At 46.6% G+C, this 14,690-nt stretch overlaps 1 protein-coding gene across 1 annotated transcript in view; it reads right to left on the reverse strand.

The window, feature by feature from the left end:
* PAPPA (pappalysin 1) overlaps positions 1-14,690 on the reverse strand; it is a 250,606-nt gene that overhangs the window by 121,306 nt on the left and 114,610 nt on the right. The window contains exon 9 of the mRNA XM_060299934.1: positions 11,188-11,279. Within this exon, the coding sequence (XP_060155917.1) occupies positions 11,188-11,279 (92 nt within the window). The remainder of the gene's footprint in view (positions 1-11,187; positions 11,280-14,690) is intronic.

The following is a 14,690-nucleotide window of genomic DNA, read 5'->3' on the forward strand; positions in this document are numbered from 1 at the left end:
CCTGATCTTACTGAGCCCAGCTGTCCAGGAAGCTTTCACAGACTCACCACCCCCAACCAGGGGTTTTCCCACTCCTTCTGGGGCCCCCTCACACCGATCCCTGCACATCTTTAAGGACCACTGCCCTCTGGAGTCCACCAATGAAGGACTTCTTCTTAGGCCAGTTGTCACTCCCATCTGCATCCTGCCTAGTACAGAGCTTTGTATGCAGCAGGAGCTTAACGGAGACAAACACTAGTGTGAGATGGATCACATTTGCTTCCAGCTGTCTTTCCAGGACCCCTGAGGCTGTTGCCTTGAGGCCAGAGGAGGCAACCCTAGAGTTTGTAAGGGGAGCTGCAGACACTGGGTGTGGAATATTTTATCTTTCTTCCCGGCAAATTAAAAATCCAGTCCCTTAAAAATTATTATAATTTCAGATTTTCTTTATCTTAATTTCTCCTTGGTACTTAATCAGGAGCAGCCAAGAAAAAAATCGCTTTTAGTTTTTCCTCCGTTGAGGAGTTAATGATCTGTAAACAAACACTTCAGACGCGTTTCTTAAAGAGACCCCGATCCTTTTGTCATGTGAAATTCCTTTTGCACCTTGCATTGTTTCCCCTCTCACTATCTGTTTGCTGGTAGGCTCTTCAGCTCTTGAGAGTACACATTTTTATTAGATAATCTTAATGATGAAGAGGTAGCATAAATTAGTGGTTCAACCTGAGGGTTTTGTGTATGTGTGTGTGTGTGTAATTTATTTATTTATTATTATTTTTTAACATCTTTATTGGAGTATAATTGCTTTACAATGGTGTGTTAGTTTCTGCTTTATAACAAAGTGAATCAGTTATACATACACATATGTCCCCATATCTCTTCCCTCTTGCGTCTCCCTCCCTCCCACCCTCCCTATCCCACACCTCTAGGTGGTCACAAAGCACCGAGCTGATCTCCCTGTGCTATGCGGCTGCTTCCCACTAGCTATCTACCTTACGTTTGGTAGTGTATATACGTCCATGCCACTCTCTCACTTTGTCCCAGCTTACCCTTCCCCTCCCCATATCCTTAAGTCCATGCTCTAGTAGGTCTGTGTCTTTATTCCCGTCTTACAACCTGAGGGTTTAAGAGCCAGACTTCCAGGGCTGGAATCCCTCACTGGGAGCCTTGGTTAATTACTTAACATCTCTCTGCTTTTTCCTTATCTACAGGACCAACACAATTAGTCAAAGGAGTTAACAGAGGAAAAGCATTAAATTCATAACGAGCAATTTCTACTGTTATGACTATTGTTTGAGATGAAGAGATGGAATAGGACTGGAAACACACATCCATATGTCATCACTTCTACTGGTTCAGAAGCTCTGGTATTTTGGAGGAGGGCACTGGCTCCTCTAGTTTTGAAGTTGGGCAGTTCTTGGTTCAGATCCCAGCTCTGCCACTTAATAATCACCTGCTTTAAAGAAGTCATTTCATCTCCCTGATCCTCAGTTTCTTTTTGTGTAAAATGGGAGTAATAATCCCTGCCTTCCAGCAGCCCCGAGAAGATTGAAAGAGGAGAGAGGAGAGCCCTGTGTGTGGCACACTGCTGGCATGGGATGTGACACTTGCGAAAGTTTGTGTCCTCTTGTGTTGGTTTTCCAGCTCAATAAACATTTACTGAATGGAGGTCACTTTCTCAAAAGTCACTTAAACACTGGGGACTCTGCTGTGTCATCTGGAAAGCGGTGATGAGAATGCCTGGTTGTCAGGGATGCTGTGGGTTTGAAATGAGACAACGTAGTGGGTTCTTAATAAACATGAACGTGCCCCTTTCTACAGCCCAGGGAGGATCCAGGCCACCGTCTGAAGCTTTAGGCAGTAAGCTGCCTGGGCTCCTCTAGCCACTCTTTTCTGCTTTGAAGTATCATTTGATTCAGTGCATCAGACAATGCCTGGCTCTAGCTGGATGCTGGGAACACAGGGATAGGCAGGATGACTTCTTTCAAGGGTGAGGGAAACTGACGTGTACACAAAAAATGTGGGGAGTGAATATAATTACGGCTATGCTGCTACAGGCTGAGGGGCGAGATGGATGAGGTGATATTCTCACCTCTCTGTCTCTCATCTGCCTTGACCTCCCTAATTGGCTATTCTTTCACCCACCTACAGACTCATCCATCTATGCCAGCAGTTGGTCAGCAACCTTTTCTGTACGAGGCCAGATAGTAAATATTTTGGCTTTGTGGACCATACAGGGTCTCTAGGAACTACGCAACTCTGTCTCTTTAGTAGCAAATATCTAAACCAAGGGGCACAGTTGTGGTTCAGTCAAACCCGATCTACCCAAATAGGCAGCACCTGGGGTTTGGCCACGGGCAGTAGTTTTCTGACCCCTGATCTAGGCAAGCATGCGTTTGCCTCCTGTGCCCAGTACAGGGGCGTGGCTGCAAGTACAGACGGCACACAGAGGACGTGCCTTCTCCTCCTTTCATGCCGGAAGCAGCAGCCTCCCTGGGGTCCTCAGGGACCGGAGGAGTACAGCCTGCAGCCTCCAGCCTCTTCTCTCCCCTCCCTCACTACCATCCAGCCATGATGACTTTCTCTGACCCCCTCAAAAGCTCTTTCCTGCCTCGAGGATTTAACAGTCTGAACTTCTTGCAATCCTCACTCCAGCACCCTAATTTGTCCACTTCCTATTCAACCTTCAAGTCTCAGCTTGAATGTCTTGTCTCCAAGGAGGCCTCTCCTAGCCCTTCGACGTGAGGAGGTCCCTCACTTACAAACCCCACATGTATTTCCACTCAGTGGCATTTCCAACAATTACATTTAAATAATCCTTAGTGTCATTTCCTTGGCCTCCCTGGCCTTCCTTGTTCACTGCCATTTCCCCTGCAACTAGCACAGTGCTTGGCACACAGCAGCTATCAATAAACGTGTGACTAAATGGCATGACGTGACCCAGCAGCCAATCTGCACCATCCTCTGGCTGGTTCTGATGGCATATGTTACAGCACACAGCCGCTTTATCCTGCAAACCACAGCAGTGGGGGTTCACAGGGTCCTGACGGCCCATCCATCATTTTATTTTAAGCACATTACTTCTCTGTCCAAAAAAGAAAAGGAGGATACAATTAGGCCTACATCCCTCACTTGCTTAATATTTCAATTTCCCCCAGGGCACTCCCTTCAAGTGGAGATCACAGCTCATGAATATTGAATGTCTCTTCCAACCCACCACGGTCCCCAAGAAAGAGCAGAGAGTCAGGATCTAGGAAAGGCCCCTGCCCCCCAGGCCTCTCCCCTCTCCTGGGCTACCTGGGTCATGACTGCACAGATGCAGATGCACATCAAGGCACCTGAATGGGCAGGTGGATTTCTGGTCACTTTAAATGCCACAGAGAAGCCCTGGTTCTTGGCTACCCAGATTCACCGGCCTTGGAGGCTGCATTTCAAATGCGCACATCAAAGTTTGGTCTTGATTCCTTGAATTCAGGAAAGCTCCAGGCCCTCCTGAGCCTGACCCCTCCCTGGGAGTCAGGAGGCCAGCCCAGACGAAGGGCGAGGATTCCTCCCTTCTGGCATCTGAGGCCATCCTGTTTCTTTTCATTCCTGAATGGCCTCTCTGTGGGGTAGGCCTCCCGGGCTTCTAAAGGAGGTGGTAAGCCGTGGTCTGAGGCTGGATGGCAGGCTTGATCCTAACTGGTGCTGACTCAAGGGTGTTTGAATGCGTCCATCAGACCTCCCGGTTGAGGACTGCAGATCTTTGGGCCCACCCTGCACAGCAGCCTTCCGCCCCATCACCTCCCTTCCCTGCGTCTTTGTCCCCTCGGTGACCCCCTCTGACCCTCCGGGGTAAAGGAATTCCTTTCTCCTCCCCAAGCCCTCAATTTCTTTTAAAATGCACAGTTTAAAAACAATAACGATCTGGGATTTAAATTCTGGAAGTCGGGGCTGGAAGGGCCTGGGGGAGCTCATCTAGCTCACCCCCATCACGTTACAGCTGGGGAGACTGAGATCAAGGGGCCTCAGCCACTTCTCATGATGGCAAGATGTAGCTCAGGACCATTTTTCCCGGAGATGGACAGGAGGCCTCTGCATCGCCAACTGAGATGGGAAGTAAGGAAGGGGAAGATAGCAGAAATGTCTACTAACTGCCAGGTATTGTGCTAGACACTCTATAGGAGCTATTTCCATCTTTCTCTAAACATAACTGCGTTGTGATTATGCCTGTTTCCCAGAAGAGAAGACTGAGACTCAGTGAGTGGCCAATAGACCTTTGAACTCAGGCTCCTCTGTCGCCAACACACTGCCATGACAACGGGACAAAGTGTCAAACTCCTCCTAGGCTAAAAAACAGTGTGGCCATATTCAATGGAGGGTGAGCTCTTAAAAACAAAAATACAACCCAAAACACGGAATGGCACTATGTCAAGGGCATGGGCTTTGGGCAGCGGAATGTTCATAGGGGGATAATAACTGAAAATTGTCGTCTTCATGACTCATGAAAAGGCACAGGAAGGACATATGCATTCACTTTTGTCTCCTGCTGCGTCAATGGCAACAAAGCAGAAATAGTGAAAAAGAGGCTATCTACTGCTTTGGGGAGGGTTCATCTGGGTACTGGACACGGTCTTTAGAACTTAGAAGTAGGCAGATGGGATGTAAGGTCTCCGTCTCTGAGCCTCTTGCCTGTATGAGTTAGGGCAATTCACCTCAGTGTCCCAGTTTCCTCATCAGCAAAACGGGCATTCTTATTCTGACCAAATGGAGTTGCTGGAAGGGTAAATGGAATCATTTGAAAAAAGGGTTCTAAGCAAAGAAGTTGGTACAGTTGGGTGCCTGATAAGTGAAATAACTTCATGGTTAAGTGCGCAGACTTTGCCTAGGTACTGTGAATCCCATCTCTGCTTTTTCTAGCTGTGTAACCTTAGGCAAATTATTTAATCTCTCTGAACCTCATTTTCGTTCCTCTACACTCCTGGGATAATAACATTATTTATCTCATAGGGTTCCTGGGAAGATTGATATAGCTTTCAAATTAATGATATTAATAACAATAATAATCACAGCAGTAGCAAACACATATATAACACCTACTAGGTGCCACTGTTTTTTTTTTGTTTTGTTTTTTTGCAGTACGCGGGCCTCTCACTGTTGTGGCCTCTCCCCTTGCGGAGCACAGGCTCCGGACGCACAGGCTCAGCGGCCATGGCTCATGGGTCCAGCCGCTCCGCGCCATGTGAGATCTTCCCGGACCGGGGCGCGAACCCGTGTCCCCTGCATCGGCAGGCGGACGCTCAACCACTGCGCCACCAGGGAAGCCCGTTGCCACTGTTTTAAAATGCTTTACCTACAGAGCCTCATTTCACCTTCACAACAACTGTGAGAAGCAGGAACTATTACTAACCCGTTTTACTGATGAGAAAACTGAGGCACAGATAAAATGGGTTTGGGCCTGGCTTCTCACCCCAAATCCATGCTCTTAATCATTACGGAATGTGTCATTATGCCAGTACTAAGCATGTCACCCATGCTAGCCGACAGATCACCACCATCAGCACCTTCATCACCACTCCCATGATTACCACTAACATTTCTCTTTTCCTCTTTTAAAGACCTGTCTTCATGTTAAAAGCAGCTTTATTTCAAGAAGGTATTTTGGCGCAAGTCACTATATTTTTTCCACAGAGGGAGGTCTGAAGGACTACGTGCAGCCAGGAGAAGTTTTATTTTATTCTTTTTCAATTTCAATTTTTTTTTTTTAAGGTGAGAGGTGGATCATCTATTATGATTTCACGTTGTTAGAAAGAAAAATAATAATAAACGCAACTCCCAGCAGAGCCCATTCTTCCTCCGTTTCCACTCCCCCTCCCCCTACCAGATGCTGTTTTCCTTTTCAGTCACTGTTGTTCTACAGTCTCATCAGAACATCCACCAAGAAGACATGGCGATTCATCTTCTTGTTTTCCTTTCTCGCCTTGGCTCGGAGCAGGCCAGGGCGGCCTGACAGAGGGGCCACAAGGCTCGGTGACCCCCGCCCCTCCCAGTGACTTGTGGGGAAGTGGATTGATCCCTCCTCCTCCTTATCTGCTCACACATAATTGAGTTATTGGCCCTGGCTCTAGGACAGGGCTGGAGATGCTGTGTCGGACCAGAGACAAAGTAATGCTAATGGCAGGGAACGGGGGAGAGGAGGGGAGAGGGGAGGGAGCTGGAAAAAGAGACAGGCAGGGAGTATGTGCGTGTGTCTGGGAAAGACAACGTGGGGGTCCGTTTGCTTTGTTTTCTTAACTATATATCAGCATCAAGCAGGATTTGAAACCCCAAAGCCCTTAAATGGATGCCTGACAGATGGAGGATTCCTCGCTGTCAGACGGAAAGAAGTCTTAGGGCCCTCAGCACGATCACTCTCATTTCACAAAGGGAGAAACTGAGGCTCCGAGGTGAGACGCAAAGCTGCAACCCAGCCTCTCAAGTCTGAGCTAAGACCTGGACCCAGCTCTCCTGAAAGACACAGGGTGCTAAATCAACACAGCATGAGAAGGCCCCCACAGTCGCATCTCCTGTAATGGATTAAGCGCCATCTCCGAAGGTAGCGCATTTCCAGCACCCGCTCAAGATATATTGCTGCGTATAACCCCTTTTGGGGATGCTTCACATTTTGTCTGACTAATTTGACCATTACCTTCCCTCCTTCAGCTTTTATCAGCAGCCTGTCTGTAGTTTATGACTCAGTGCTTTAGAAACAGAATTCCCAACACTGCGAACAATGCCTCCAGCCAGAGCCTGTTGGGATGGGGTGTGGGGAGTTATCGTTTCACTGATACCACATTTTTTAACTGAAACTTCAGGCCTGGTGTATGTTATATTTTAAAAAGGGGGGAAAAGGACAAGATAAGTTCCACATTGCCAGGGACGTAGCCTCATTGCCTAAGAGGTCTTGTGGGTGGTGTTCCTTTTAACAAGCAACTTATTATGTGTTGGGGATGAGGGCTCTGGGGGTGGGAAAGTGGGAAAGGGAAGTCCCAGGGTGTTACATAATAACACATTGGCACCTTGGGAATACTTCCGGATGTGTGGGCTCCTGCGAAGTGAATGAGAATGCCACCATAAATCTGTCACCCACCCTCACACTGGTGTTACCAAAGCCAGGGAAAACATTCGCCCGACTAAATGGTCGGTGACAAAAAAATAAAAAAGAAGCGAAGGAAGGGACGAAGAAAACATGGAAGGAAGGATGGAAGGGAATCATTCAGCTGGGGAGGCAGCCGGGAAGGCAGAGCTGCAGAGCAGAAAATGCTGAGGCTCTCCGTCTGGAGATGGGAATCACAGCTCTAGGAACCGTGTGACCTTGGGCAATTCAGGCATCCTAGTGGGTCTCAGATCCCTCATCTGGACATAAGAGATCTCACATAGGCTCACGTTAAACAAAGGTGCATGGCATAAGGCATGCCACCTGGTGGGTATCCATACACGGTGGTGTGGCTGACACTCACCCCCCACCTCAACACACACGGAGGTAATGGTTAGTGTGCAACTTGCTAGGAATGGGGCTAAACCTCGTAGCATCTTATGAGAACAATCTTCAGTAGGGATTCTAAGTGACGATCAACAGAAACCAACTTTGCCTAACTTAAGCAAAACAAGCAAACAAGCAAAGTCTATTCACAGCATACTGGATACTTATGGAAGTCTCCCTAGGAGGGTTGGAGAGTGTTTTGAAGCCTGATTCCAAGCTCAGGATTAGCTCCCAGGACTGCTCTGGCGAAGACATCTCAGAGCTGTGGCCACACGAAGTCATTTCAGCACTCATGCTAGATGCTGTCATTGGTACTTTGGAAACACATGGGTTGTGGCCACTCCCGCCATCTTCATCAAAATGATGTCTGCAGGGTCCCTATGTCTTCTGATTCAGTCTTGGGTTGGTGTGTATGATTGGGGGTCAGGGGGAAAGCGTAGGTCACATGCCCACATTCAGCTACAAGGGAGACTGGGAGGAGGGCATGTTTGCATGACCAACTTCTGTCGTGGGGCTCTGCCTCACTAGTATTACAACAAGGAGAGTTCTTTCCTAAATCTAGGAAAGGGATTCAGATAATAAGTGTCCACAAATGTTGGTAAATATCTTCCACAATTAAGTCCCAGGACTGTTACCATTTTCTGGATGAGAACACTGAAGCTGAGCGAAGGTCCCATGTCTAAGCCATATATCAACCCAAGTCAGTCTCACTCAAGCCTGTTCTCTTGGCTACCATCTTGATCACCATCTTGACACATGCAGTGATGAGAACAACATGCACCCCAGCCAAGCCTCCCACACTCCAGTCTCATTTCTCTGACTCACTAAACCTGGATCTTCTGGGAGCCACAGATTCACTGTCTATTTTTCAACTCTTCTTCTTTGAGGAAGATGCCTTTCTAGACTCAAAGCCATGGAGTTCGTCCTTGGGATATAGTTCCTAGGCAATGGGATCTCTGGACAGACTCCTTTCTTCCTGGAATGTCCGGAATCTCTGTGTCTCTACAATGGAATTCTAAATGGTGAGCTGGGGGGTGCATAGCTGAGGTCCTTCCTCTAACACAACTAAACTCAATACACAGGGGGAACAGACAGCCTTCCCTGGACACCATCCACACCACCGACAGTTCTGTATTCCATTACACGAATTGCTCCACAGTAGTATGTTCCTTGCTCACCGCCAAAGCCCTACAAGACCAAGAGCTGTCCTGTAAAAGATATCTTGCAGGAAGCTCAGCACAGTTAGCTCTGGAGTCAGACTCTCTGGGTGGAAGTCCCAGCTCTACCACTTCACTGCATATCCTTAGTTCACTTTCCCATGCCTCAGCCTCCTCTTTTGAGAAGCAGGCACTACAAGGGTCGTTAGGAGAATGAGAGTTATACATGTGCTCGGCATACAATAGGTGTTCAGTACATATCATCATCAGCAGCAGAACTCCTAGGATGTACTACAGAATAACAGTACATAAAGTGGATCTGTGAGGCTCCAAGTCTCATCCTCTTGGTAACTCCCTCATCTTCACTCCTCTCCTCTTAAGCCTTTCAGTTAACACAGCTTGAAAATCATGATCTATTCCAGTCATTTTGGCCAAAGTGTAGGTGGGGAAGGAATACCCAAAGAGCTAAAGCAAGATAGGACTGGACTCACAGTCTCCTAAGCCTTACCACTGTATGTATAAAATTCAGTTATTTTTCTAAGAAATGGTGAACCATGTCATAACTTTCACCTCCTCTTTGCACTAGACTCCAGCAACCAATAGTATCAATGACCCCCAAATCCGTGGACCAACAAATGTTGTCTGTAAAGGGCCAGATAGTAAATATTTAAGGCTCTTTGGCCCACAGGGTCTCTGTTGTAACCACTCAATTCTAGGGTCGTAGCAAAAAAGCAGCCATAGATAATAAGAGATGGGTGTGCTGTGTTCTAGAAAACTTTATTTACAAATATAGGCAGTAGGCCAGTTCTGGCCCAAGGATTGTCATTGGCAGATCTGTTCCATGGACAGTACCATATCCTAACTTAACCACATCGTACCTTCTTCCCATAAGCGCTGAAGTCACATGCCATCTTGGTGGCAGTAAAATAGGTGGACACTCTCCAGCAAGATCTGACAGTGATGTTGGGCGCCACGAGGATGATGGCAAAGGCAAGAGATGGTTCAAGCAGAACTCACGATTATGAGAAATCATCACACACTTTGGAAACCACACAACAGAAGCGCAGATGAGGCTCTTAGAGACCACCTAACCCAATCCTTTCAATTTATGGGAGGTAGACTGAGGTCCAGTCTAGGGAAGTGACTTGGCCAGCTTCAAGCAGCAAGTTCTCAGCACAGCTGGGACCAGAGATCCTGGTTTTCTTAAATTTAGTCCAAGGCTCTTTCCACCCTACCACTAGGCTCATATCAAGGTTTTATTATGAATCATACTCAGATCAACAGAGAAGAGAGAGAAAAAAATCTTCTGCCCTTTAAAAACCCAAGGCCCTGACCGGAAACTGTCCTGCTCTTCCTCCCTCCATACCTTCCTTTCTTTCCATCCACGAACGGTTTCGGGCCACCTCTATTGTGTTGCTCAGCCCACACGTGGTGCCAAGGAGATAGTAGGTGCTCAATAAATGTGTCTGAGAATGGAATACAAGGTAAATGATACATGGTAAAAACCTCACAGAGCTCACAATATACCAGGGGAAGAAAGGTCTAAAAGCTCGCCTGCAGTGTGCTGCAAACGCGAGGAACCGATGACATTTCCTCCCCTTTAGTCCTCCTAGAAAATTGCCTTTCAGTGAGAAATCTTCCCACTGACATTTTCATCCCTTCCTTAGATGGAACACCTCTCTCTTTTGTACTTGCAAATGAATTGTGATTAGTTTTCACCTCCAGCCCAGGGGATTAGCCAGGGGACCTTTGATCTTCAGGTATCGATTTGCATCTTAAAGGAAGCATGATCTCATCTGGGCCAGCTCAAAATTCCATCCCTGCCCCCCAGCCCCCGTCTGTTTACCAGCCCCGGGCTGACCAGGGCCTCCCAAGTGGGGCTAAAACAACAAGATCAGCCAGACTCCTGGGGAAGGCAGAGGAAAACAAATTTCCCATCTGACTCCATAAAGGTGGGAAAAGGACATTTGCTTTCTAAACACAGGCTGGTCTGCTGGTCTGCTGGTCTGTTATTTCTCTTTCCTCAAGTCAGAGAGACTAGATCCTGGCTAGAGACTGTATAGCAAAATGAACTGAGCTTGTGTGTGAGAATCGGACAAAATCAGGTTTGAGTCCTGGTTCTGTCTTCAATCCTAACCTGTGTGACTCTGGACATATTTTAAAATCTCCCTGGCTTTTGATTTTTCTCATCTCTAAAGTAAGAATAAAAGCCTTAAAAATCTATGCTAACAATTAACCTGGAAGTTGGCATGAAGAAAAGGAATAATGTATGTAAGGTAAAGCTTGATCAAAAGGGTTGCCCATCATCACCATCATCTATGAGATCATAAGCTCCATGAGGGCAGGGATACCTGCCATTTGTTTGTTTCCATTGCTGTATTCACTAGTACCTACAACAGTGCCTGGCCCCCTAGGAGGTACTCAATAAATATGTGTAATATAAAGGAGTGAATTATCATTTAGTTATAACTATTGCTGTTACTGTAACTGACTAGCCATTCTGCGCTGTCCACTTCTCCAGCCAGGCCCAGAGAAAGGACAAGGACTTACCGATGCAATTGAAGGAAACTTCCTGTCGGCAGAAAAGGGAGCAGCCATCCCCATTGATCTTATTCATGTCATCACATTCTTCACCTTGGCTTCTGCAGAATGGATATAGAGGGGGAAATGTGTCAGATCAGCTTCAGACCCACAGCTGGACATGGAAAAGTCCCTCTCCGGGGCCAGGAACTTTCTGGTGAGGCCTCGGGCAAGTCCCTTTCCCTGTCTGAGTTTTCTGTTTCTTCCAAATGAGATGCGTACAAGGTGAATTTGTGAGATTCTATTATGTTTGCCTTACTGTGTTTCTGATGACAAAGTAGAATTCCTGCTTCAAACCCATTTGCTGAGATCTCCTTAGTTAAGTTAGCAAGTCAGGTGGGAGTAACAGGAGGATGAATGAACAAATGGATGCACAGACTTTGCTCCAGCGTGTCTGGGAAACCTCACTTCCATTTTATTTTTTAAATTTATTTATTTTAAAATTTTTATTTATTTATTTTTGGCTGTGTTGGGTCTTTTTTGCTGCATGTGGGCTTCCTCTAGTTGCACTGAGCAGGGGCTACTCTCCGTTGTGGTGCGTGGGCTTCTCATTGTGGTGGCTTCTCTTGTTGCAGAGCATGGGCTCTAGGCGCGCGGGCTTCAGTAGTTATGGCACACGGGCTCGGTAGTTGTGGTGCATGGGCTTAGCTGCTCCGCGGCATGTGGGATCTTCCTGGACTGGGGCTCAAACCCGAGTCCTCTGCATTGGCAGGTGGATTCTTAACCACTGCGCCACCAGGGAAGACCCATCACTTCCACTTTAAAATTGAGAATTTGAAGAGAATTTTGGAGTCTCTAAGGTATAACTGCTGTTCTTCAGGATGCCCTGCCTTAGCCCTATCCCCATACCCCCAGTGCACTTAAAGGTAAAGATTTTCTCCATCCATGTGTTCAGGTTTGATCTTCCTTAGATCAGAAAACACTGCCTTCTCCATTGGGTGTGTCATTTTTTAGTGTCAAGAACTCTAAGGCCTGTGTCCTATGCTGTTAAGAAATAAAAATGCCCTCTCGTTTTATTTTGAGGAATTATTTTCATCACCTAAGGATGATTCTGCAGTGGTTAGGATGGGCAGAAAATGAGCAATGCTCTCTGAATTGGACCTAAGGAAAGGGAAGGAGGAGTAACAACTGAAAGTTTGGATGGGTTACCACTTTCTGGAAAACTCCCATCCATTTATTTATTTATTTATCTGCATTTTGTCTGTGTTGGGTCTTTGTTGCTGCATGTGGGCTTTCTCTAGTTACGGTGAGCGGGGGCTACTCTTCGTTGCGGTGCATGGGCTTCTCATAGCAGTGGCTTCTCTTGTTGTGGAGCACGGGCTCTAGGCGCGCGGGCTTCAGTAGATGTGGCTCGCGGGCTCTAGAGCGCAGGCTCAGTAGTTGTGGCACACAGGCTTAGTTGCTCTGCGGCACGTGGGATCTTCCCGGACCAGGGCTCGAACCCGTGTTCCCTGCATTGGCAGGCGGACTCTTAACCACTGAGCCACCAGGGAAGTCCCTCCCACCCTTTTAGTAACAGAAACTTGGGTTTAGAGCCCCATGTTCCAAACTGTGTGATCTCAGACAAGTCCCTTAATCTCTCTCTCTCTCTCTGATATTTCTATCTTTGACAATTTACATCAATTAAAATAAAAAATAATTAAACTTTCCATTCCTTAGTCACAGTAACCACATTTCAAGTCTTCCATAGCTGGATGTAGGGAGTGGCAAATATATTGGACAGCACAGAACCTATTTCCAGTACTGCAGAAAAATCCATTGGACAGTGCTGTTCGGGACGTTGAATCTCAGTCTTCTCATGGGCTAAAATGGAGATCATTACACCTACTCCTTAGCGTTGGTGCAAAAATGGAATGTAACTTAATGCGGCTGGCCCGGCGTGCGACATACAGTAGATGCTCAGAGAGTCACAGTTCCCATGCCCACCCACCTGTCCTGGGAGGTCTCTGCAGAGTGTGTGGCAGTTGCCCCTTCATCCCCAGAGACCAGCTGGGACCTGTCCCAGCATGGAAGAAGCCTCAGACTTTGCCTTTCACCCGGGCAATTACACTGGGAAATGTTTGTTGCTTTTAGGAGGTGTCAGAGTAGCAGGATGGTGCCTTGTAATCAATCCTTACAATGACTAGGACATTGCATTGATCTCTGAAGAGCCACCCAATTTCTCTCCTGTCTGCAAACCCATGAGAAAAGAATTCTGCTGATATATTCCAAGCTGGGCCCATATTCCAGTCTCTGCCAGCAAATCTTGCACTGGAAATTGGTGGTGGCCTTGTGCTTCTTAGCTATTTCGTGGGTTATCTGGGGAGAGATTTTTTTTTTTTTTTTTTTAACCTGGGCTGGTTTCCCTAAGCCACAAAGAACACTTCTAACCCATTCCCTCAGCACCCAAACAATATGTTCTATTGGTTTAAGCAAAACATTAGGGTCGCCACAAATATCTTCTAGGCATGACAGACCTATCATTAGATAGACAGGTTCTGAGAAACTTTCTTTGACCTCCCAGGCTGGAGTGGGTGGCCATCTTCTCTGAGTCCAAAGACAAGGGGCCCCATCTATCAGAGCACTTGTCAAACTGACTGCCTTTGCCTGTTACTTGAGAGCACTCTATCCTAGGCTTTAAGATGCCAAAGGACGTGACAGAGGCTTTGTCATCCTAGCACCCTGACTCCTGGCACAGTGTCTGGGACAGAGCCGATAGCAGCGGTTACTCCTTGACTTGTCAGTTTTGCAGGGCTGTCAGTCACAGCAAGGCAATGGTAAATCCAGATGTGAACCTGGGCCCTGGGCTCACATCTTGGTTTTGCTCCTTACTGGGTGTGTAAGCTTCAGAAAACCATTTTAGTCTTTGTGTGCAAGTTGTCTCTTTCGTAAAGTATGGTAATAAGACCTATCTCACGGGGTTGTTGGAAGGACCCAAGGAGATCATAATGTCGCACAGTGCCTCCTGCCTAGTAGAGTCTCAATAAATATTTATAATTATCATTATAAGACTCATCCAGTGCTTTCATTCATCAGGGCCCTGAGTGTTGTAAATTCCTTTGCATATGTACAGTAAATTAGCGTGTATCATCCCATGAAAAATCCAATTAGTGAAGACGGCATCCTTTCTTTCCTTCAAAGTTTATTTTGTTTTGTTTTGTTTTTGCTTAGGGAATCATCGATAAGCTGCATTCAGTTTTCTACCAAGTATGTCAACAACGATTTGGTACCTGCAGGTAATTCAACATGTATTTGATGTCTATGCAGGATAGTAATTCTAGGTAAAAAAATACTAAAAATCTTTGTTAAGAAAACTATTTAAATTACTACTACTACTACTAGTTTTAGATCAGCGAGAAGAATAATATTGTTTGCAGTGTTTTACCAGTGCACTTATATCTGATTCCAAAATGGATAGACTGAACCATAGATCAGTTCCTACATCTAGTGAGTTTCTTTTTCTTTCCTCGTGCTAAACTAGAAAATCCCAAATC

The sequence above is a fragment of the Globicephala melas genome, chromosome 6 (assembly GCF_963455315.2).
Source record: "Globicephala melas chromosome 6, mGloMel1.2, whole genome shotgun sequence".
NCBI lineage: Eukaryota > Metazoa > Chordata > Mammalia > Artiodactyla > Delphinidae > Globicephala > Globicephala melas.